The following is a 26077-nucleotide window of genomic DNA, read 5'->3' on the forward strand; positions in this document are numbered from 1 at the left end:
CAATGTAAAGGCAGTATGTTTCCTTATTACTGGTGCAAAATGTAATAATGTTGCAGTGAGAAGACTAGAATATCCCAAGGTAACACAAATGACAGATATTTGGTTAAATATTCTTGTGCAGCCTGATGTCAGGGATCTTTTCCTTTGTGCTATTTTTAAACATGAAATAGTGGAGTTTGAATAATGCCAAGCAGAGCACTAAATTATCCAGATCTGTCAAATGAAGCTCCACATACAAATATGAACTTCAACAGGGAGCATAAAACACTGGCGACTAACATGGTGTTATTACCTTAAGAACATTTGAAATAATTACAAAGATTTCAGCCAGCTACACATCAATTGTGTAAAATTCCAACCAACTGCATCATATTTTCATGCTTGAATGGAGACTTTTGAGTCAGCATCTCTGTATGCTGCTCTAACACCAGAGAGAATACAAAGGGACTATGTGATTTCCGGCAACACAATAATGACTGCCATCAGGCACAAAGACCTCTCCACACCCACTGGCTATTCTGCTGTTATCAGGGCTTTTTCTGTGATAAGGTCTCCATGCCCTGTTTCTCCTGCAATCATTTCGTTTTATACGGTTACATCGAAAGATATTCACCGTATTTGTCTCTAACCAACGACCTATATTAAATGTGAAGATATTTGGCTCATTCTGGGAGACAATAGAAAATGGGCTTTTGGGGCGCCATTCACGCATTGATAAAAACAGCTCGTTGCCTTAATGAAAAAGGTGACTTAAAACTCATTATTTACCAGAAAATAACATTTGTTTATTAAGGACATTTCGCCACATTATTTTCCTCTTTTCTAGCAGTTTCAAGGAATCAGAAGTCAACAGAAACTTAACAACCAACTGGTAACCAATTAAGACCAGAGGAAAACAACAGGGAGGCAGCAAGAACAGCCTTTTCATGTTGAATATTGTACTGCAAAAAGGACTGTTCTGAAAAACCAGCCATCAAATACAAAATGCAAAAATAATGCACATTTCCTTTCAAAGATGGTTCATGTAAATATGTAATTCTGAAAACCTCTTCAGAAAAAATAAGTAATCTTTCTTTACATGTATATAGAATATACAAAAATATAGCTTCATAAAATCACATAAAAAAGGAATTTAACAATATTCACACCACTGAAAAAGTTTGGTCTTCAAGTAAAAACATTTGGCTGGTTTAGTTATTGTGAAAAACTAATGGAAGTCTCTGGTTCTCATCCCGTGTGGCTGCTCTGGTTGGCGTCTCTGGTTCACGTGAGGCGGCTCTTGTGAATTCATCACAATGTCTACAGATACGGGAAATGAAAAACGATCCATCATCTGTGCAATCTTCTCCATTGGTACACCGTGCGTGTTCCTCCTGGAGGGAGAGAAAAGTCTTGTAATTTGTGTTTCTATACATTTTTAGAAGTCTGCAACGGTATGCAAATATAATATGATAATTAAGAACTTGTACTTCTCCAGCTCAAAAGGATCAAACTTCCAGCTGGTGTCAGGTTCACAAAAGTCCACTTTGTATCCTCTGTCCAGGGCCTGTTGAAAAAATGTGGACTTTTAATTAGGATCGATGAAGTGACCATAACAAAACTCTCATTTACATTTTTCATTCCTATACCCACCATTTTTACATATGGCTTCATTTCCCAAGCTTGGGCGTTTGTATTATCGATGATGATGGGAGATCGGCCATCATGCATAGCATCCTGAGCTGAAAGAGAAATGTAAACAAAATAATATGACACAAAAGAAGATTTAAAGTATTTATCTCAAGGAAATTGAAATCTCATCAAACCATAAATGATCTGCCATCTATTCAAGATAACGTGTTACTTCCCTAATTCCTCCACTTTGTAAGCAGAGACAACACTGGCTTAAAACAAGGACCAAAATAACTAAACTTCATATGTCTGAAAACACTCTCACACAGCAAAGACTGTCCTGATTGAAGTTTGACAGAAAAGCCTTTGTGATGACGCAATGAGATTTTACACAAAACATACTTCTGTTGTGGTTCCAGTCATGTGCTTCTCCAAGAAGACGTGCTTCATAGTTGTACCCCTCTCTGTGAGCAAAGAAGTCGTCTGTGCTCAGTATCAGCCCACTGGGACCAGTGGAGAGCAGCTGTCTGTGAGAAAGATGGGACACATGTACAATGAAAGTAATACATCTAGTCTTAGAAATTAGGATTTCAACTCTTTTAACAAACACTTTTCATTATCAATGTATCTGTAGATTATTTTTGATGTATTGTGTAAAATGTAAAAAGTCCATGGTAGTGTTTAAATATCTTATTTTGTCACCACAAAAATATTTGGTTTAATGATTTTTTAAAGAAACATACAAACAATAAATTGACAACCAAAAATTGTTGATTACTTTTCCCTTGAGCGACTAATCATTGCAGCTCTACTCAAATGCACTAATTATCTAGACTTAAAGGTGGGGTAGGTAAGTTTGAGAAACCGGCTCGAGATACACTTTTTGTTATATTCCATGGAATGCTCTTAACATCCCGATAGCAATGAATATCTTAAGTGCTTTGACAAAAAATCTATGAAAAAATGTCATCTGTGGAAGCCGTAGTACTGTAAAAAGCACGACGATCATTTTAGCCAGCCCAGCTAAAATAACTGGATGGCCTACCTGCCTGTCAGCCTTCCATCTGTGCACAAACTTATCTCGTGCCCTCATTGGTCATGTGCGCGTTCGTGTGTGTTGGATGAGGGGCTCTATAAGGAAGTGGCAGATTTTTTCCGGCTGTGTATCTTCAAATTCTAGCGCACTCGAGCTGGTTTCTCCAAAATTACCTACCCCACCTTTAATGTCGTACCTGGCAAGTGTTGATTTCCCAGATCCTGGTAATCCCCTCATCAAGATCAGCACCAAGGGAGGAGGGTGTGTGTCCGTGTTGGCAGGGGGTCGGCAGTGACTCGCCCACGGTTCATGTTCTGAATCAAATCTCTGGTGACTGTCATAATCTTCACCAAACTGACGCAATTCTTCTTTTCGTTCTCTGGACCATCCACCATTTACATTATCAGAGTGTACATCAAGTTTTAAATCCCGTTCATCCCTGTCAAAGTGGTGTAGAGAATCTCCATAAAAGCCTTGAGAGGGGTGACTGCTTACATTGGAAGGTGCTGAGCTGGAAAATGTTGGAAAATGGGACTCATCTTCAGACTGGTTTGTTGTTCCAGAACCTCGCCAGCTTTGATCCATGTGTGGCGGTGGGTTTTGTGGATTTGGGAATGCAGATGGAGGTGGTGGGCGATGGAATGGAGGTCTGTGAAAGCCTGGGTTTGTTGGTCTGTTCGGTGTTTGAGGATAACGCCATTGATTTTGAGAAGGAGCAGGTGGCCTTGGTCTTCTGGGATATGGCTCATTTTGATACCAGTGTGACCAGGGTGGCTGTTTCTGCCCACTGCTTCTGTGGCAGCCATCTGTTTCTGCATATCTGCTTGTATAAAGTACATTTTCCTCACGTGTATCCTGAGTTCCTCTGCTGGTAGATGTTGTTTGAGTAATGGGTGTTTGAGAATGTTGTTTCCCTGGATTATTATTAGCACCATCAGGTGTATCGATCTTCTCAAGCTCTTTGTAAAACTCACTCAGTGTGTCTTCAATGTCAGACTTGACTTTGGTTGGTTTTGGAGGAGGAAATGCTGGACCAATGAAGGTGGTGCTAGTGATCCCTACCTTCTTTAACACACGCTCCCTCACACTTTTCTCTCGACTGTTGGAGTGATTGCTCACAGATTTGGAGTTTTTGTCAGCAGAGTCATCTTTACCGGTTCTTCCACGCTGACCCACACAATGTTTTTTTACGTCATGAAAGATCCTACAGGAGGATCCAGTATGAGACATCTGCATGGTAACAGAGTAAAACACAGGCGACACATTACACATAATATTAAAACCTTAAATGTGTTGTTATTTTCATTATTATATCATTAGATAGTACACTTAGGCTAAAACCGAAACTAATCCACCCGTTAGTTTTACTCACGAACTAGTTAAGACGGTGAAAAATGTAAACACAACTCTGTGGCCTTAAATTATTTAAACATAGTTAATGTTACTATTCGTTTTACTCACCATATACATTCAAGATGCATTAATAACGTAAAAAAACAACCTTCAAAAAAAGAACAGCATGCATGTGTTGCAGGTGCCTTGTGTTTACGGAAGTGGCGTCACTCTTCTTCTCTCCTCTCTAACGGGCTTGGAACAGCGCCGCCAGCTGGACTGGAGTGTGATATACAGTCACTGAGTGTGACACAGCTAAAGGTCATCACTCAAAGATGGCCATTATTATGCAGAATATAACATGAGGATCCTTTCGAAACTAAATATGTCTGGAAGTAGACGCAATTATAATCAATGTTTTTGTTCAAGCTTTACAATAATCATATATTTTAGATTTGTATATCTACCTTTTTATAAAGTGAGTATTTGTTATTTCAATTTTCTGTCACAATTTTTTGGGACTGATACAAACAAGAAACATTTTTGCACTTTTTGATCCATTTTTGTCACAGTGGACACAGGCATTTTTAGGCAATTTAGCCACTGTAAAATAACACATATGATTGTTAATGTGTTTAATATTGCATTTACCTTTATAGAAATATGTATTTTTATCATAGAATGTACTTGCATAGAAGTCAGCCCTACTTTAATTATCCTCAAACAGTTTGAAAAAGGGAATCATGGAGCCGAAAAGGAATGTACTGTTTAACTTTCTGAACTTTATATAAGAAAAGTACACTGAAGCATTAAGATCAGGATGAAGTGATTTTAGTAATCTGAAGAGACTTCTTCTCTTTAATGTCTCCAGTTAGTCAACAACGCCAGAATATGAGCATTATGTCGCCATAAGCCGTTAAAATCAGTAATTTGTACAGTTTTTATATTCTTTTTAAAGTGGTAGCGTGCTTGTCATCTCACAGTCTGTGTACCTACAGTAGATCAGCAACATGTAAGTCCTGAGTGTCAATCATAGCTAGTTCCTCGTCATTCACCCACTCATTCTCCACTGGAGTTTCAACAGGTGTCTGAGCTGGAGTCTGTACAGTTTTTAAAGTGCTAGGTGTCCCAGTCCCAGACCTCCGAGGGGGGTTGAATGTCGTATTTACACATGGAGAAGCCACTGGGCCAAACGGGGAAAGAGGTGGGGGGGACGGGATACGAGACATATAGTCCAGAGCTCTCCTCTTCTTCAGGCTGTTGGGGTCTTTCTCTGTGGAGCAGTGTGCTGCAGGAGGCTTCCTGCTGACAGGTGTGAAGGATCCAAGGCTTCGGACTGGCTGCTGAGATGTCACCTGCATAAAAAGGACACATTATTTGATCAATATATCTAAATTGTTATGAGAGCAAATGAACCAAACAGCAAGGACATGAACTCACACTTGTGCTTGTGTCCAGTCTTCTGACTGTTGTGAAAGCTGTGCTTCGTGTTTGCAGAGCTGGAGAAGAGAAGGAACTCCTGCCATCAGGTTTCCCTAAATGTGAAAGCTTCTCCTCAGCAATTGTAAAGAAGCTATCCTGACCCTGAAAACACAAGATGGACATTTTAATTCATAAAACCAAGGACATGGAGAAAGGTAAGGTAAACATACTATGTGGTTAAGGTCAGGGAAAAGATTACCAAAACAATTATTATCTGATCATAAGCATGCACCTGTGTGTTTTTAAAGAATAATCGAGTGTATCGAGTGTTTCTTTTGAAGTTTAAAATGAAAACAATCATACAATACTTCAATATTAGAGGCCACATTGGATAAACATTTTCAGTTTTCTAACATTTTCAACAAATGGATTTCAAATACTGTTACAACGTCTTTTAGAGGTTAAGTAAGTATGACAAACATTACTTGATATTTGAGAAACATTGCTATTCCTATTTAGCATTTCCATTTTCATCAACCATCACCTGCACCTGTACCTTAATTCAATGATAGCTAATGCATTTGTGATTTCGTCAAAACATCAGGCACTTTGGCTGTGAGAGCATCCAGCATTTAGCACACAAGGATTCTTAATTGAGAAAATGGTAAACACAGTTTTGGACACATTTCAGCGGCTTCATAGGTCTGAGGATTTAGCACTGTACCTGGGCCAGTTTTCTGAGTTGGCAGAGAGATTTCTGCAGATGAACCTCTTTGGGGTTTGTGGAAAAGACGGTCAGATCTCCAGCGTACACAACAGGCGTGGGAGATGTGGACTGACCTCTCAGCTGCAGGTTGCTCAGAGCCAACAGAACTTTTGGCTTTACCAAATCTTCCAAGCCAGACTGAGCAAAGCTGCTGAAACAGCGCACTTTAACAAAGTTCATTTCCCCATCAGTCAGATAAAATGCTGGAGAGAAACCTGTGTTCAAAAGCACAAACAATCATTTTATTTAGAAAGGAGTTACATCAGGAACAGTAAAGAAATAATAATTCACCTACCCTGTCCATCTACGATGCTGATGACATATCCTGTGAGATCAACTTCTCCACACTGCGGCTGCAGTTCTGTGTTTTGAAGATCCACAAAATGGGTAGAGACTCTCGGTTGAAAATGTGTTGATAACCATTCCCGAGAGACCTGAATGATAAAACAAATATTAGGTAATATTAGTTATTTCCATCATCTATCTGACTTTATAAATACTTCATCTAGAAGTCCATATACACACTGATAGTTTCTACAGTAGCCTACCGGGAGGTCCTGAAACTGTGTTTTCTTTGTCCCAGTCAGCTGAACAGTTGTGTTACCAACATGTTTCTTTCCGTCTGAAGTTGTGAGATTATAGACTTTGTATCGACTGCCTTCCTTCAGTAAAGACTGAAGATCCGAGGAAGGTCGCCAAAAGTTCAGCTGGTAGACTACAAAACACAAAAACATTAGTATAAGAAAACAGTAGTAAATACATTAAAGCAACCAGTGTACATTTAAACTGAGAAAGAATGAAGACACACCACTGCCAGGTTGGTCCATGAGGTCCGCGAGGCAGAGCCTCCACACAGGAGTGACGTCTCTCTTGGGACAGCTACCTTCGCTCTCCTCTGCATTTTCTAAAGCTCGTCTGAAGCGATCCTGCAGGTCAGCCTGCTTCTTTTCCATCAGAGAACATCTGTAGCTACGTAGAGTCTCCACCTGCTGTTCACTCAATTGAGCCTGGACATGCATGTGAAATAAGAGAGAAAGTAAATCTCTATTCATGACAGACATTATTTTAATGATCTGTTAAGTAAATGTCTTATCACCTCCAGATACGCCGGGTCATCCCCCACTGCTTCATACAGCTCCTCTCCATCTTCAAGACCTGCAATACTTTGACGACTAATTGTCCGTCTTCTACGCTGAGGTCTGCCATTACCTGTGGAGGACAATTTTATATTTTTCCTGCCTTAACAAGTAGAGCTGAAGACAGACAGGAGAAGTGGTGAGAGAGACATTGGATGCAGAGAGTACTCAGACATGGGACACATGCTCTACAACAAAACTTTTTCCATTTGAACCTGTCCATAACATGCTGGAAACATGATTCCTACCTTTGTCCTCCTTTTCAAATTCAGCTTGAATCTTAGCAAACAGGATCTCCATCGCTTTTTGTTTGTTGCTGTCGTGTTGCCTCGCCTCCTTCTCTTCTGAACGAACAGAGCGAAACACAGCCCCTCCATCTGTTTTCCTCTCCATCCACTGGAAGAATTTGCATACAGTCAAAAGCATATTGTCAAAAGGGATTATAACATGAGCTTCCAGAAATAACAGAAACAATATATCAATGCGAGACCACACGCACCTGTATGGGGTAGCTTCTCAGGATAATAACGTCCACACATCCTACCGGTCCTCCATTGCTGTACAAACTGGAGATAGGAAGCAGGAATGGCCGTGGATCCTTGTGAAATCCCAGCTTAGTATCCCATCGTGCGGGTCGGCTGCTGTTGGCACATATCTAAACACAAAAACAATTAATTATCCAAATGCTTGTTATTTGGTATCCTTGTGGAGAGATAGAATAGCGTTTGGCCCCACTCTTGAAGTACCTTTAACATGAGAGATTCAGGTGCCTCCAGAGGAGAGCAAGCATCCTGTGATCCCACCAGCTGAGCCCCGTGGATGATCAGCTTCCCCCCCACAGCCACTCGACCTTTGTGGAGCATGGCAGTCAAAGGTTCATCCAGCTGGGCTTTAATGGCGTACCATCCATCTGTCAGCCACACAACTGCAGATGGGTTTTCAACCTTGGCTTCAGCATCTGGAGGAGTCTTGGTGTCACTGAAACTCTGTCGGTTTGTGGAGTGGCCCCTGGAGACGACCCCGCACACACACAGGACCAGGGTTTTGGCTGATGTGTCGTCCTTTTCCATGATCTTTCTCAGAGCCGGTCTGCGGCTGTGGTCCACCTCTACATCATATCTGATACACATAACAATTAATAACAGGCAACACAAATGTAATACATGTTAAATGTAAACATTTCATTAATATCAACAAATTATCCTTTGTGTATTTAGTGAAATGTGGTAGGAAAACAATTCTGCTAATTTATTTATAAAACTAAATAAATGGAGTCTTTAAATCTGACACAAAACAGAAGTAGGTGATAAATAATTAAGCCGTCTTAGTTATTTAGGTGTCATATTTGTACACATTTCGCATTAATATGCTTGGATGTCTTGCTAAGCGCACATCTGAATAACATAAACTAAAGAAAAATATTGAACAGAATCCCACCTGTACTTCAGTTGAAGGAGAAGCTGCTCTGGAGTGAGACAGAGACTGCCCATTGATTCTGGAAATGATCTTTCCATGGAGGCTTGCTTCCACACAATCCATCGGTAGTGATTGTACGCCCACGCCTCACTCATTAGTTTAGGATCAACACCAGGCGTGTCACATAACGCTCTGTGGACAGTGCAGAGCAAGAGGATATTCAGGCTTTATTGCAAATTCCAAAATACACCTTGTTTCTCCAAAAATATATGTTCAACTTTGGTTCAATAATACCTATACAACTCTTCTTTCCCTGCAGTCCCGTCGTTGCTGGGGATTAGCCATCCTCCATCCGCAAGCTGCACACCACCTCCTTCTATTAATGCTTCCCGTCTGATGAACTGCTGTAAATTGAAGCGGAAGGATTCTGCAGTCTCACTGGTGATCTCACACACGTGCTGATTAACTCCATGTCCATACAGCTGATAAACAAGAACAAGTCAAATTGCTGTTTACATGGAAGTGATCTCATTTATAAACAAAAACATCCTTTTACAAAACACTTCTGGCCTTGCCTGTTTTTGGGTGTATATTGCAGGAGGCTTTCCATTTACTGCAGCTTTTAACGGTGTCCTCGAAGCCCCTGAGGTTTTGGTAAGAAACAAACTTCCCGGCAAAGGTCGAATGGTCTGGCGCTTCTTTTTCCTGATCCTCATATCTTGCATATCTCGTGCCAGCTCAACATTAGGAACATTCTGAAATATGTCTGTAGACAAAAAAAAACAACATTGACCCATGTTATGTCGATTTAAGTAGTTAATCATGTTGACATTAATAATTCATCATCTACTGCACCTTGGCTTGGGGACAATATATCTTCCACTTGTGACGCCTCGGCAGAAGAGTCCTCTGATCCACAGCCCACAGCAACGTTTTGATCATTAACACTTATATTTGTAGTGCCAGCCAAGGACACCGTCTGAATGTCTTCTTTGCTTTTATTACCAGTTACATCTGTAGTGCTCTGTGCTTTTTTAGTGGTTGGCACAAAAGTGTTGCTGCTGAAGGGCGTTACAAAGAGATGGAGGTTATTATCTTCCTCCTCTTGTGGTTTAGAGGAGCTCTCTTGGACAATAGTTCTTTGTTTTTTGAATGGAGGAACAAATGCAGAAGGTGTTCCTTGGTTGACCTTGAGCACTCCATTCTTTTGACTCTCTGTCTTTGCATTCCTGAGGAATGGAGGAACAAACGCTGGCATCTTGGGATGTGATGATCTGCTGTCTCCTGGGATCGATGGCTGTGTTGGTGTCATCTTTTGCAATCTGGTTTCAATATCGTTTTTTCCACTTCCGTAAGACAAAATATACATTACAAAAAGTTTACTACTTTTTGTCAGCTGCTTGGACAAACAATTTAAAAGGCAACTTACCCAGGTGGCCTTGTAATGTTTGGATGGAGAGAGACGCTGTATTTAAAAACCCTTCGGTCTTTCATTACACCTACAAAATAAAACCAAGAGTTAATATATAAGACAAAATATGTATTCTTAAGATAACTTGTTACAGTGCTACTGGTTTACCTTTTGGACAACTTGTCTCCGGACAGAGTCTTGAACCTTTGGGATCATCAACAGTCCTGTCGAATTCTTCCAGTAATCGCCTTTTCAGGGGAGGCTGACCTAGAATATTCAAAACAGCATGGCAACCTTTTATGTAAAATAGTCATTTTTGTGACATATAGTCATAGATTAATGTTTGCAATATACTAGCATTTAGTTAGTTAGTCATAAATAATGGTTTATTTGCAATATGGGAACAATGTATTTTATGTATCAAATGAAGAATAAATAGTCAATACTTCAAAGTTGCATCATCGAAACAACTAAAACACTTACCAGCTATATCTGAGTCCTCTACTGATCTTTTCCCTGTTCCTTTTCGCTCCTCTGCAGATCTGAAGCTGGATTTTGGGTTTTCTTGCAGTGGCATGTTTTCTAAAGTCATTGAGAGACTTTGGCCAGCTAGACTTTCATCATCTAACAAAGCTTTAGTGCAGTCCAGAGCTTCCTGGGCGAAAAACTTCTGCTGGGTTTCAGTGCAGCCACTTAGGTCAAGTGACTGAGCGTTTAAAACAGAAGACTCTTGTGGCCTTTTGACCGTACATCCCTTGCTGTTACTTGTCCGATTTGTTTCATAGTCCAAACCAATGGACATTTCCTCTTCAGGGCTGTCATGGAGGTTGCCAGCCGATGCTGGGCTAGTTGTGCCTTCTTTTAACTGAAATGTATCTGTATGTGCCTTGTCTTTAAAATAAATGCAATCAGGTAGACTTGGATTTCGAAGAGTTTCATTTTCTTGCTCAGGATTTTGCAAAGAGGTTGAGGATTTGAATATGTGCTTGCCACTGTCTGTTGAAGGCTTACATGTTTGTTTCACATCAATAACCTTTGATGGATCTGGTATATTAGTGTCCTGAGGGCATGTCGAGTATGAGTTTGAAGAATGACACTTCCCATCAGCTTCTTCTGCTAAAAGGTTTTGGGCTTTCAATAGATTTTTCCGTGACACATTGACTTTTGTTCCCCCTGCAGTTGTAAAACCACAATGTATTTTCTCTGTTTTTTCATCATGGCCTTGATGCTTATCACTGTTTCTTGTGTCTGAAACAGCTGGGATCTCTGTACTGAAACTGATGTCACTGAAGAGAGCCCTTGCCTTCTGGAGGGCCTCAGAAGAAAATGCCACTGACTTACCACTGGCTGCAAGAAATCCATTACTCCTGGGTGGCGGCCCAGGAACTGGAGGCTTGCAATGTTCTGGTGTATCCTCAACTCCTTCACAGTCACTTAACAGAGTTTTTGCCTTCTTTAGTGCTGAAGATGAAATGGTAACCCCTTTGCCACTGGCTGTCTGAAATCCACCGTTCATTGGTGGAAAAGTTTCTTCTTTCGGTTTGTTTGTGTCCTCAAATATAGCACTTTCGTTGAAAAGAGACTTCGCTTTTGTGATCGAGCTATCAGACACGGATACTTTTTTGCCACTGGCTGTACAGAATCCACCACCTTTGCCCAATCCATTGACTGCAGAGGAACTAATGTTCTTTGAAGTTGTGCACAATGTAGGAGAAAGCGGCTTTGACATCAAAGATGGGTTTCCATGTAAAGAAGCAACTTCGATAGAATCCAGTGTTTTCTTAAAATCGTCTTTGTGAGTCTCAACATCATGAGGATGTTGCACCTTTTCATGGTTCACAACTAATGGCAGATTTTGCATTCTAGGCTCTTCAGAAATGTTTATGATCATTTTTTCATCTTGTTCAAAATGTGAAAGGTTTTTCTTCTTGCTGCTGCTTCCACTCACAGGTTCTATACTTCTCTTTTGTTTTACTGGCCTGCCATTGTTTCTATTCATAAGGTCACAGTCATTGAATAAAGTATCTGCCTCTTGCATTGCTCTTGTTGAAATAGGACCATCATCAAATTCTGTCAAGAGGTGTTTTGCTTTTAATAGATTTGTATGTGAAACATGGACTTTAGCTCCCCCTGCAGTTGTAAAACCACAATGCATTTCTTTTGTATTTTCAGCATTGCCTTGTTTCTTTTCTCTATTCATGGTGTCTGAAACAGCTGGGATCTCTGTACTGAAACTGACGTCACTGAAGAGAGCTTTTGCCTTCTGGATGGCCTCATAAGAACATGCCACTGGCTTACTGCTGCCTGCAGGAAATCCACTCTTCCCAAGTTGTGGACCAGGAACTGGCATCGTTGAACGTGCTGGTGTCACATTGATTTCATCTACAACTTCATCACATTCACTCAACAACATTTTTGCTTTCTTGAGAGCTGTAGATGAAATGGCCACTCCTTTGCCACTGGCTGTCTGAAATCCACAATGTTTAGGGGCTGTAACCTGAATATGATTGTTGGTGAGATGACCTGTTCTTAAAGCATCTCCTTGTTGTTTCAGTTGTTGGTTTGCGTCCCCAAGAGGATTCATTTCATTCAAAAGGGACTCTGCTTTTTTCAGTGCATCAGCTGACATAGATACCTTCTTTCCACTGGCTGTAAAAAAGCCAACATCGTTGCTGGATTTATTGATGGCAGAGGAGCCAGTACTCGTAGATGTTGTGCATGAAAGAGATGAAAGTGCCTTTGCAGTCGACGGGTTTTCATGGAAAGGGGCATCATCTCCAAAAGACGGTGCGTTCTTAAAACCAACATTTAGAATCTTTACATTTTGTTGTACATCTGTATGGGGTGCAGCTGGTCCAGCATTCACATGTTCAGGGTTATTGATCAGTTCAGGGTTATTGATCAGTTCTTCAGGAACTTTTATCCCTTGAACAGTTTTACAATTTAGAAGGGTCTCGTTATGACTGACACTTCCAGGCAACGGTACAGTGCTCTTCTGATGTTTTACTGATAGGCCATCATTAAAGTCCATAGTGTCTTCGAAGAAAACATCTGCCTCCTGCATAGCCTTTGCTGTGATAGTAATCCCTTTCCCACTGGCCATTTGGAACCCACGTTGACACGTGGTGTCCATCTTGATGTTTTCAAAACTTTGTGCAGCATTTTCATCTCTTATGCTTGTGACCAGTTTTTCTGAACAGACAGACTCCTTCAACTTATCATGCAAAGATGAATCCTTGCGATTGTCCACAGTAGTCTTGTGCTGTGTCCTAGGATCCCGTCTCAGCTTGTCTGGTGAGGTTTGACTTGTCACAAGATTCTCCTCTAAATCTGCAAACAAAGCCCTAGCTTTGCTCAAACACTTTTTTGAAACTTTCAAATTGTTTCCTCCTGCAGTCTTAAATCCCACACCAAGTAAAGGGTTGTTGTTCTCCAGCTTGCTTGTGTCCGTGTGCAGGGCTCTGTCAAGGGTTTTGTGAACAGTTGAAAGAATAAGCCTTGGGCCTTTAGTGGTAGACGCAACTTCAGTCGAGGAGTTTTCATTTTTGATTGCACTGGACAATAAAAGACCTGTGGATTTACTTGTAATGTTGGGTGTATCACAATTTGTTTTACCACCTGGAACTAAGTCCCTTTTTTCATACATCACTGTTACCGCCAGATGCTTTTCTTCTGAACTAAAACTGTCATCAAAATCTATACCTGAAAGTGAATCAGGGTCAAATTCTTTCTCAACTTTTTTGGGAGAGGTAGTTTTATCTTGACTGTGTTGTTTCACCTTTGCAGTTTTAAACTGTGTAAATTCAAACTGGCTATCTGCTTCTTCCAAGAGAGTGCAAAGCTCAGTCACATCAGCTTTTTGTGAAGCTGTTAACTGGCAACTGATATCCTCATTTGTTTCACTTGAAGAAGGTGGGTTGTTTGAGTTGGTGGTTGGATTTTTCACTGATCCACGACTCATTTCTTTCTTATCGTCAAGGACACACTTGCTGGGCTGGTCACATTGCGTTTTTCCCCCCTCAGTTTCTTCAAATAGATGCTTGGCTCTCTGTAGGTTGGCTAAGGAAATTTGTATCCCTTTATTTGAAGCGGTTTCAAATCCTGATGCATGCACGGAAGGAAGAGAAACAGTGGTCTTCTCTGGCAGACTGCTACAAGCTTGACCATTAAAGGGAATGCCATAAATGATATCCTCAGTTCCTTTTGCCCCGCTGGGTAGTTGTGCTGATGTACTCTCTGTGTGCAACTTAATTGCTCTGCCAGGAACCAGTGTCTGGCTTTCCTTGGTTGCACTGGACAGCTTGGCATCCATTTCAGTTTCTTGTAAAACATCCTTGTCATTTCCTTTATTTGTAGATGTGAAAGGAGGGATCTTGCAGATATCAGATGTAAAACCAGGCATCGGTTTACTTTGATCATTAATCTCTGAGCTAGGATGAACAAATGATGATGCAGTAATGTGAGTGCAATCTGCAACTGTAGACCGGAATCCACTGTCACTGTCACCATCACAGTCATGGTGAAGTTTTGCTTGTATGGCTTTCTGTTTAGCTCGTTTCACAGCTGACAGACAAGCTGATGGAGAGAAGCCATTTCCAGGAGTATCCTCTGCTACTTTACTCAGTTTACGGGGGTCTGACGATTGACTGAAGTCTTGTGCAAATTCTTTGCAAAGCTGCGACATGTCAAGATCCTGGACTTTTGCTTGTACAGAGGGAGGTAGAATATCTTCAGCGAGATTTCCCCATTTTTGCATCTCATTCTTTCCCATGCTGCAATAGTATGCTTCATCTTGGGATTTCCCCGACTGTGTCACATTTACTTTGTTTCCTGAAATGAAAAATGTATGATTAAAACATGAAAATGTATTCATTATAGAATACATATTTGTTTTGTTTTAGAGAATATATTATAGCATTGTTGCACTATTAATACATGAGAAATGTGTTACCATAATCTGGAATCACTGGGGATGAGTCCATCTTCTGAGTCCGTTTTCCTTCTCCGTGAACTTGTGGTTTTGAAGTCCCAACAGTGTAAATAAATGTCCTCTTTTTCTTAGTAAATCCAGAGTCTGTAAGTTTCAACAAAGGCCTGACTAGCTGGCCAGAGTGACTCCGCAGTTGTTCTGTTAAAATAATGTTTCCCACTTGCGTAGCGGGAGTACTATCATAGCAAGAAGCCTCTACAGTAGAAGGTGGAATTTCAGATAAACTCAACGGAGACCACTGGGTAATTCCAACATCTCCCGTTTTTACAGGTGGTGATGAAGGAAGTCTGCCAGGTTCCTGATCAGCTGTTCTCTGTTTATCGTTTGTTGACGAGATGTCTGTAGAGCAGCAGCCATGTTCTCTGGTTGGAATGATTTGCTTTCTTTTGATTCTTTCCGATTTGACTTTTCTCAGTGCTGAACTACTGTTACTGAAAAATATAGAGAGAACATGTTCAGCTCCATCAAGAACACTTGCTTCTGTTTTGCGAATGTCTTCATCCTCAATAGCATCTGGTAGCTTCTCTTTCCAACCACTGTCACTCAGATTCAGTGAACTCTGAGGGGAGTGGTGGGACTCTGGATCCAGACCAGCCTCAGGGGAAACAACACCTGGTGATAATAAAACAGCTATCAGTATAATGTGCATTATGCATCTAATGTAATATCTGTTGCCATTCATAGTCATGTTATTGATAGATAGTGTACCATCTTGGATGCAAGTTGTAAAGGAAATCACAGTACCTTGAGCAACGGAAGGTATACCATTGTTTTTGGGTGACACCACTTCAACTTTTGATGGATTTGAAAGAGAAGGGAAAAGCTTCCGTACAAACTAAGAAAAACAAGATATAAAAACAGAGAATTAGAAGCCATTTCAAATGCCACACCTGCAATCTCTTGTCTACACTTTTAAGTGAGCGCTGAATAGCAATCCTTTAAATAAATACAAATTAAATGTGCAAATCTTCTGCCCTTTTTCTTCCTCTTGATTCCTCAAATGACATTATGTCAATAAACAGAATTCTGTCTTTTATAGATGATAACATGGAAATTATGTAATAAGGTTTGGAGAGATATCTTGGCCTGTTGGGGCTGCACGGAGTACTCACAACAACATCTTGTTCTGCAGAAACACCTACTGGACAGGGACTCTCGTCAGCTTTTGCTATAAAATTGAGAAGACAATGATTAGTTAACAAACAAATACATTTATTTGTTATATTTTAGACAACCAATTGAGTAATTTGCTTACTTAAAATGAGGGTGGATGGTTCTGCTGGTGGGGTATTCAGAGAACTGGTCCATGATATATCAGGATGAATCTGTACTCCGAAACTTTCAGATATATGCTTGCTGTAGCTGACCTGTAACATTCAGAAAACAGTATAAATAGGGGAAAGCTTAATGTATTCCATAATGCCACATTCATGTAGTTACATTTGCTGAATGACAGTTAACATCAGTGTTAGATGCATTGCACTTACTGGGGATTTGTGTGGGGTATGAAGTGGATCTGTAGAGATGGCAAAAGCAAAACAATTATCAGTGATGATTAAATCTTTTTTTCAAATGTAATTAAAACGGATGAAATACAGAGATATTTGTAGCTCACCAAATCTCTGGAATCTTCCATTTCTAGCACCTGGGCCCCTATAAAGAACATGATAGAAATCAAAAACTACCAACAGCTGTGACAATAAAAGTAACAAAATTATCTTTAAAATAGCACTAATTTAGAATGCCTACACACATTAAAATAATTACTTTGCCATTTGGAATATATTAAACATATACCTTTTAAAACCATATAGACAGCAAGCAGTAATTATTGCACCCACCTCTTTGACATCTGAAACAAACATGGACTTTGTGTTGTCGTCCATGGCAATGTTTCTCTTTCTAGGAAATACAAGGAATTATTTTTAAGATAAAACATCAAGAAAGTGTATCATGCAGTCAGTAACAACAATTAACAACAACTAATTTAACATGATATGCGAGGACATCCTGTATGAGCTAACGGAATGTGCTATACATTTAGATTTATGAATAAATACATCATCTTTTTTCAGACATTACCTTGTTCACCGGTGAAAGAATGGTCATCTCCAGTTTCAGGTGACACAACTCGAATGCGTCTGAAAGCTTTTGGGGTTGAAAACAGCTGACTCTCTACTGCACTTTTGTCCAAAGGTGTTTTAAAGTTTCCTTCTTGATTGGCACACAGGTCATCTTGATCATAAAAATGTCCCTCGTTGGTGAACGTTTGAGCTGTCAGGGACTCAAACCAGTCGGGGTCCAGAGGGCCCAGCTCTAGATTGAGAAATTAGAAATAGTTTATTTGATAGAAATAGTGTTCATAACCTCCAATATAAAGAATATTATGTTTGTCTTTTGTAATTGCACAAAAAAAGCCTAATATTTTCAAGTGTCATTTTGATAAAAAAGGCAACGTCTACTATTGTCTTACCTTTCCAGATTTCATCTTTGTATGTGTCGTAAATGTTTTTAGAGGGTAACGTTAAATCCATTCCAGTTGATTTATGTGATTCCTAAAGTTTGTCATGTGGCACTGAGAAAAACAAAGATTGAATCATGACAGAAGTTAAAAAACAGCAACTTCATCAACATCATCAAACATCAAAGTTAACCTTAGCGAGCTTTAAGCTGGTGTACTTAAGTATGATTTCCGGGTACTTTACTTGAGCATTTTTATTTTATGCTACTCTTTACAGTACTTATCACTGCAGTTTGGAAGCAAATATGTTTACTGACTTAATTTACTTAGCTCTTTACTGCACTGCATTTATTTGACAATATTAGTTACTATCTAGATTCAGATTATTTGCCAATACTAAATATAAATGAACTAAGAAATAAACAATAGACAATTATAGGTTTAAATATCCAGCAGCAGTGTATACAATAATGTCCACTTTTACCAGCTGTGATGAACACATTGGGATATTAAGCACAATAAGTCATTTTGGTACTTTAAGTATATTTTGATACCAATACTTTTGTACTTTTACTTAAGTAAGATCTTAAATGCAAGACTTTTTCTTGTAACGTAGTATTTCTACTTTTACTAGAGTAAAATATCTGAGAACTTCTTACTCGTCTGCTGAATTATGAGATGTATTCTACAGTCTGAGCACGGCCAGCTTAGCATTAGCTGCTATTCAGCTATCTTACGTCAATGTCAGTACTTAGGACAATTGATGTATTGATAATAGATGTCGATATTGTAGCGTTGACTTAAGTTAGACTTAGGTTACAATGTCTAAAAAACACTGAGGTGAACTTATATTGACTGCTAGCGTTACTCATTCACAAAAACACACCAGACGTCAAAGTACGTTACATTTTAAGTTAACGTTATTTCTACCTACCATGTCAGCGTGTGTTGACTGGCATGTCTCGACGTGTCTCTTGACACAATGCTGACAACAAAACATAAAACTACCATATAAAAAAGCTTTACAGAAAGTATCAGAGCTAGCTAGGTTGGGCTGTTTCAAAAACAAACCTCGCGCGTCCTACACCGGAAGTCAGTCCGATTTCAAAATAAGAGTCATGTATAAATCGGTGGATACAAACAGACATTCATAATTTTACTTTACAACGAAGGGGAGACACTACTATTGGTTGACGATAATAATGTATGAACCATTAATAAACTACCGTTTGAATGACACAGCCAATGTTATTTTCAATAGTTTATAAAAAGTGGCTTCCATGCGCCAGTGACTCAAAAACATTTAAATAATACCCTGAAAATAAGACACAACGTTTTATTGTTTTTTAGTTCAGATTTCTGTCTTTTAATTCTTTTTTTTAAATAAACAGCTCCTTCATTAGAAATACTTTTTTGTTTTCCAATATACACTGTATATTTCGAGCAATACTCTGGTTTTCACCAAAAGTAACCTTTTATTATAATTTTAAACCACTGTATATATTGTAATATACACATTTTTACATCTCTATTGTTGTTATAACAATTTCATGTCTTATACAATGTTACAGTATTTATAGTGCCATACAATGTGCACCTTTTTACTTAACTTCCTATGTTAAAATACATTTGTATTCTACTTTATTTCTATCTTCTTAATATAAATGTTTTACTTTAACTTCTAAAGATAACATTGATATTTTACTTTTTTTCCTTTGTATTTAAAACATATATATTTTTGTCCTACCTGTCTAGTGTCCAATTAAAAAAATATATTGTTGTCCTACTTGTCCAGTTTATCAATCCATAGTCCAGTGTAATAATACAGTGCTGCATTGATATGGCATGATTCAATCACATGACATGGAAACAATTGAAAAACACCAAAAATGATTATTAAACCATTTTTGAAATCATTTCATGCCATGTATTATTTGTTATAGTTTGATCTATTTGTTTTCACTATTATGGGCAAGCTAGTACATCGGTCATTTATTGATGGTCCTTAAGTGAAAGCCTGTGGTTAAAAGCAATGCCTGGATGTGATCTAACCGTCATCTCAGCCGTCTCTCGAGTTTGTTTTTTTCAAATCAGCTGCTCTTCATTTTTTGTCCTGCTATATTTGATGATCGATACAAATATGTGTTACCATAAGTTCTTAATAAAACTGATACTGTTGGACTCGGTACTAGTTTGACTGCTACCAGAATTAAAATGAAGTACTTTTACGGTGTACTTTGTGAGTAATCCTCTGTCAGAGTCCACTCCATAGTACATAATGCATGTTTTCTGCTATCTTTGATGAGTGATAAAAAGACAATTTTACCATTAGTTCTTAATTATATTGATACTGCTGGACTCAGTATCTTACACCTACTACCACAATACAATGAGGTACTTCTAGTGTGTTGTTTTAAAAAAAATCTTCTGTCAATGTCCCCTCCTGAGAACCAAATCAAGCCACTTCTGCTAAGTTTGATGAGGGAAAAAATGATTGTTGCCATTAGTTCTTCGTGAGATTGACACTGTTGGACTCAGTACGAGTGAAACTACTCACACAAGTACTATGAAGTACTTTTACTGTGTACTTTTTGAGTATTCCTCTGTCAATGTCCCCTCCTGAGTACAAGAATGCATGTTTCTCTGCTATTTTGAATAAGCGTTAAAACACCTTTCTTCATTAGACTTATATTGTTGGACAGAGTATTTTAAGAGGATATGGTAGACATGATATCAGCAATACTTCCAGTCAGTACTCCGGCAGGAGCATTTGTACACCTTGGAAAGTCTTTAGAGACTGGCCTTCAGCAAAGTGACACACCCTTGTGACTCTTGTTGGCCTCTTATGACAATGCTGTCTTTTAAATAGGACTATTTCTCTGCTCCTAGTTCATTCCTCTCAGATTCTTCCATCAGTCCCAGTCATTGCACGTCAGTCAATAGAGATTCGAAAAATGTTTTTTTGTGAGTGAAGGCCAGAGCTAAATTATAGATTGTTTGATTGTGTAATTACAAGGTGAGAGAAAATAAATCCACATCCTCCTATGAAACGTATTTTATTTCCTTTTCCATGTTATACTTATATACTTACTTGTATTAGAACATTTGCATGTTTAACTGCTGGATATCTTCCCCAGCCTCAAGGAAATACAATAAAATAAATGGATTCATCATTTTTAAAAATTGATAAAATGTATAAATTAATAATGTTGTGTGCACACATTTCAAATTTAAATATAAAATGAAAAAAAAGTTTACTTTTGAAATGATTTCTCACAAAAAAGAAAATCAAAATTATAGTAAATTGTAAAAAAAGTTTTAGTCAATATACATTTGTCTGCCTAAAATAGTTTAAATTCAACGTAAACTTTATCAAACACCACATTCATGGCAATTAACCAATTTTTGCCCGCTATTTAAATTGGGTGAAGTTAACAATATTGATATTATATAGATATATAGATATAATAGCATATAATTGATGCAGTCTTTCTGAACACTTTTAAAATAAAATACTGCAAATGAAGAATATTTGTAATGTCCTGCACAGATAGTGCCTTAACTCGAATTTGAAAACACCTGGCAACTTTATTAATACAGCAGATGAAAATATTTGTGGAAGGATAAATTCTTCATGGGCTTCAATGGCTCTCTAGATAAAGCGTGTTTTATGGTTGCTTGTATTATCCTCAGATAGTGGTTTGTTTAAATAACTAGTGACATTTGAATAAATATTGAAAAAAAGGGCTCCAAAAAAGGCATATATATAACCTGGCTGGCTTAACCAGTCTCTATTTCTTCAAGCACCACAAGATTCATAGTTTCTAAAGTACAATTCTGGGCCATTGATTGTGTTATTTCTCCAAACACATACAGTCAAAATGCCTGTTTTGAAGCCTTAAAATGGTGCAGGAAAAGGACTTTACAGTTAAGAGAAGAAAAAAAAGGAAAGAAAATTGTTATAATGGGTGATGTAACATTAATGACAGACATAATATGAGGTCCTTGGCAGTTGGCACTCAGACTTTAGAGGGATCATTTTGTGATCATGGGGCATTACCCTTGTATACAGCATCAGGACAATATCATATGGAGTCAGACACTGGAAGTGTGTTGGAGGCGTTGACTGGGACTGATGGCAGGATGAGGCTGATGAGACTGAAGAATCTGCGAGGAACGAACTAGCGGCAGAGAAATAACTATATTAAAAGACAGCAGCATCATAAGAGGCCAACCAGAGTGACATAGTGTGTCACTTTTCTGAAGGATATTTGTGACCAGCTATCCAGGCCAGTCTCTAAAGACTTTCTAAGGTGTACAAATACTGCTGCCGGAGTACTGACTGGAAGTATTGCTGATAATATGTGCACCATATCCTCTTAAAATACTCTTTCCAATAATATCAGAAAAACATGTATTCTTGTACTCAGGAGGGGACTCTGACAGAGGATTACTCACAAAGTAAAAGTACTTAATTGTATTTCTGGTAGCAGTCAAACTAGTACCGAGTCCAACAGTATCAGTTTTATTAAGAATTTATGGTAACACATATTTGTATCGATCATCAAATATAGCAGGACAAAAAATGAAGAGCAGCTGATTTGAAAAAACAAACTCGAGAGACGGCTGAGTTGACCGCAGTGCAGAATCGCTGTAGTTTAAATCTCCTAACAATGTTGTCCATTTTAGACATAAGCTTATTATATTTACAGCCCTTAATAACATTCATTTTCTGGGCTCAATATGTGTCTTGGACGTTTTCGTTGTGATCGCTAAATTCACCTTGTGTCCCCTTGTTTAGTGGGAATGCTGATACAGAGTTCCAACTATCTGTTATGCTACGCACAAAATTCTTTATTATTCCGCCGGGTTATTTTGCACCTCTTCTTCTCCCACATTCCACATCGCAGAATGTGAATTCAAACATCAAAACGTTCAGCTCGGTCGGGAATCGATGGCTATTACTTTTCTTATTAATAACTTTCATAATTCCAGAGATACATCCCATAATTCATCACATTTTTAACATGGAAGTCAATGGAGAAACTCTTCAGACTTGAACAATCTTCATGCAACTTCAACTGCTAACTGTTCATTCATACTTTCACTCAGAAACCTTATTCCAACTTTAAAATGTTACACATCTTTCTGACATTATTCGTGTAACCAGTGGCGAGCCGTTAGGGCCCTCTAGGCCCTCTGTGAGGGCCTAAGATATTCAAAAAAATAATATTTAAAAACATTAAAAATATATATATTTTTTTTAAATATATATTTTTTTAATATTATTTTTGTTATATTTTTCATTAGTTTTACCGAAAAAAAACTTGATTTAATAAAATAACATTTCCAAAGAAATAAATCCTTCGAATTTGCCTGTTCAGTCTCTGTTTGAATGTCAGTTACTATAGCGGGCCTCTCTGCGATTCACAGAGGGCCCGCTATAGTAACTGAACGAGAGAGTAATGTCAAATGACAGTACAATTGACCAATCATATCTTCCCTCTAAATGGGTGGGTTTTATTATCGCGGACTTTATGACGAGTTCCGCCCGCTGTGAAACTGTTCTTGTTTCCATAGCAACAACAACTTCCTGTCAACAGCGTGAACTCGCCTTCAAAATAAAAGCATGCCAAATTACACTTAAGACATACAACTGCAATGAAAGTAACAAACACAATGCAATATCATTTTCAATGTCAAAGAACACAAATTGGGTTCACAGGTGTTGTTTTGTGTGGTAGAGGGTCGCTGTCATTGATGCGTTTTGCACCCTGGGCCGTTGTTTTGATATTCCGCTGAAGTATACGCTGTGACGTAATAATGTCTTTTTTTCGAAGGAAGGGGTGGGGGTCAGAGGGCCTAGGTATAAAGCTCACGGCTCGCCACTGCGTGTAACACAACTTTTAAATCTGATTCATACTTTTAGAGATATTAAACATTGTTCAGACCTTGGTAAAGAGGCCTTCTTCAGATTTTAGAGTGCGTGATGTCACAGAGTGGAGGACAGATTTAATTTTGCCTTCATATTTTCTTTTAAACCTGCCATAATTCCCAAACCCTACATTCCTGAGACATCATTTTTCATGAGAAACGTAGGAAAACATCTCGTAGCTTAAAAAAAAAAAAAAAATTAAGCAAAATAATTAAACAAAATGCCTCTTGAGGGCATGAAGTGACAAAAACATTCAACATGTCTCCATTAAACCCCATTGTAAATTCAGCCTCTTCTTTCCCCACCACAGCAGCCGCACACCTTTAGTTAATCTGCCAAAAAGGCCACATTATTAACCCGAAAGTACACAAAAAGCTTTGAAATTTCACCGATATCTGTTACGGTTCTTCAACAAAACGTTCACAACAATGAAAATGCTCTCCTCTCACTGATTAATGCAGTGGAAACCTTTGATCTCTGGACACGTCGTTAGCTCAAATATAAAAACCTGTGTCATGGAACACGATGATGTCATAACTCCAACTGACATGCTCAGAGCAGCAGACTTCAGATATTGGTTAACGGTCCTGCCCTCAACAGCTCTACGTCAATTATGGGGTGTCATCATATGCCGTTTCCATGGTATTGCATCCTCCTGGCTGCTCATTTCAGTTATCCTGTCTGCGTGTTATTCTGTACTTTTTGTAATTAGTTTCTCCTTGTACTTCCAGTACGATCCCTCAGCCATCGGCCACCAGAGCTTCCAGCCAACCTGCCTGCTTCTTCCTTCACCATACCTGCCTGCCCTGTTCTCAGTCCAGCCTGAACTGCCTACCTCCACTCCGGACCTCCATAGTCTCCAAACCCGCCTGAGTCTCAGAACAATAAACCTTTTAAACATCTCCAGTCATTGCCTGCGCCTGGGTCCTGTTTAAAACATAAAAGACGATGTCGCTATAACTCCTATGAAAATGTTCAAAAAGTGCTCAAACTTCACATGTGTGCTAACAGTCCAGCCGTGAACACATCTACGAGACAGTTTTGAGATTTTTTCAAATGTCGTTGCCATGGCAACACAATGCTCACCATGAAACACGGTTTTCTCATAACTTCAGTGAAAATGCTCCAAACGGCCCAAAACTTCACAGGTTTGGTAACGATGCAGCCATCAACGCATCTAAGCGTATTATGGGATGTCATCAAATTCCGTTGGCATGGCGACAGATCCTTCGCCATCAAGTTAGTTCAAAAGTTTGCAGTTCAAATATTCTGCTGCTTTTCCAAGCCTTTTTACTTTCTTTTCTTCTCTCATCACACATTCAAGCCCCCAGTGTTCATGTATCATTTCAATCTAAATTCTTCACTTTCTTCTTACACATTACATTTCAGCATAGCAGTTTAGCATCAGCTTTTCAGCATAAAGCATTCCCACTAGCAATTTCTTCAGGAATTGCATTCTCTAGTTTATAATATTATCACAGCAAACGAGTACTTTTGTTTTGAAATCACTTCCGAGAGTTTCGCCCCGCCCCTCGCTCCAATGACCATTAGACCATTTAGTGAGGTAAAAAGCAAAAAGGCCTCTCAAACGCTCTTCCGTTTATGCGTTTAATAAAGAAAAACAATTGGACGGTAGATACACGGATTAATGTGCGAAAGTCATTTCATGAGTAACGGTAAAAATGGATCCACAAATGCGTAAATATCACTGAACATGTAAACCTATCAAATTTGAAGAGAACAATAGTTTATGAAACAAACAAACAGATATGTAACATCCCAACAATCACAAAATGAAAGCACTTTTAACAAATGTAAGTTTTATTTTTACTGTTTCATAAGTATACAGAACAACAAAGTACAGTACATTGCAAAGGCAGTAGTATTTACAAGGCGAGTGAGAGAGGCTACACAAACAGTTCTTGCGAAAGCTTTACAACTCTGCAACTATCCCTTTCACTTTACATGCAACTCGGTAAGTTCATAAAAATACAATCTTATGAGTCTCATCAAAGCCCCCATTGCACTATGTACAATTATTCAGTTAAAATAGTTTTGTATTTGTTCATAAACATACTTTTAAACTTTATAGAACATAGAATTTGTAAGCTTGGCAGGTTTAAAATGAAATATTTGTTTTCTATAAATCTAGTTTGATAAATGCATGTTTTCCTATAGCAAATAATATTAAATAACTTATCTGATTGCTAAAAGCTGCACAGTTAAAATGTACAGTAAGATGTTTTAGGTAACAGATAACCAACACAGTAGCATGTAATTTAGGTTTGGGAGACGTCACAGTAGTTTTGCAGCATGTCAAAAGTAGTTACAATTTCTGTAAATCAATATCCATAATTTCATCTTTGATGATAGTCAGGTTTAAATCACAGACTTGGGCACCAGCACGCAACACAAGCGAGCACGCACGCGCACGCGCACACACACACACACACACACACACACACACACACACACACACACACACACACACACACACACACACACACACACACACACACACACCACACACACACACACACACACACACACACACACACACA

At 38.8% G+C, this 26077-nt stretch overlaps 2 protein-coding genes across 2 annotated transcripts; both read right to left on the bottom strand.

The window, feature by feature from the left end:
* Positions 1–769: 769 nt before the first annotated feature.
* n4bp2l2 (NEDD4 binding protein 2-like 2) lies at positions 770–4200 on the bottom strand. Its single transcript, XM_034113199.1, has 6 exons — positions 4109–4200; positions 2844–3877; positions 2014–2138; positions 1633–1721; positions 1470–1546; positions 770–1373 (listed from the first exon to the last, which is right to left on the bottom strand). The coding sequence occupies exons 1-6, from the start codon at positions 4115–4117 to the stop codon at positions 1208–1210; spliced, it is 1500 nt and encodes a 499-aa protein (XP_033969090.1). The 5' UTR covers positions 4118–4200; the 3' UTR covers positions 770–1207.
* A 541-nt stretch (positions 4201–4741) lies between these two features.
* On the bottom strand, positions 4742–18601 carry brca2 (BRCA2 DNA repair associated). Its single transcript, XM_034113169.1, has 27 exons — positions 18516–18601; positions 17594–17695; positions 17203–17436; positions 16962–17022; positions 16736–16773; positions 16608–16636; positions 16376–16487; positions 16233–16288; positions 15865–15955; positions 15082–15732; positions 10614–14960; positions 10299–10397; positions 10149–10218; positions 9575–10065; positions 9295–9485; positions 9014–9201; positions 8741–8911; positions 8050–8422; positions 7803–7958; positions 7552–7699; positions 7264–7376; positions 6976–7174; positions 6716–6882; positions 6463–6601; positions 6126–6382; positions 5420–5563; positions 4742–5334 (listed from the first exon to the last, which is right to left on the bottom strand). Exons 2-27 carry the CDS (start codon positions 17652–17654, stop codon positions 4972–4974), a joined length of 8949 nt encoding a protein of 2982 aa, XP_033969060.1. The 5' UTR covers positions 17655–17695; positions 18516–18601; the 3' UTR covers positions 4742–4971.
* Positions 18602–26077: the final 7476 nt, after the last annotated feature.

This window comes from Trematomus bernacchii, unplaced genomic scaffold (genome assembly GCF_902827165.1).
Source record: "Trematomus bernacchii unplaced genomic scaffold, fTreBer1.1, whole genome shotgun sequence".
In the NCBI taxonomy this organism is placed as follows: Eukaryota; Metazoa; Chordata; class Actinopteri; order Perciformes; family Nototheniidae; genus Trematomus; species Trematomus bernacchii.

Coding starts and splice junctions, on each gene's coding strand:
- n4bp2l2 (XM_034113199.1), bottom strand. Junction 2,139..2,843: donor GGGAAATCAACACTTGCCAG/GTACGACATTAA, acceptor TCTTTCTCACAG/ACAGCTGCTCTCCACTGGTC. Junction 1,547..1,632: donor TGAAGCCATATGTAAAAATG/GTGGGTATAGGA, acceptor TTTTTTCAACAG/GCCCTGGACAGAGGATACAA.
- brca2 (XM_034113169.1), bottom strand. CDS start 17,654: ATGGATTTAACGTTACCCTCTAAAAACATTTACGACACATACAAAGAT. Junction 15,956..16,232: donor CTGCAGAACAAGATGTTGTT/GTGAGTACTCCG, acceptor TGTTTTTCTTAG/TTTGTACGGAAGCTTTTCCC. Junction 7,959..8,049: donor CTGAATCTCTCATGTTAAAG/GTACTTCAAGAG, acceptor TTTTGTGTTTAG/ATATGTGCCAACAGCAGCCG.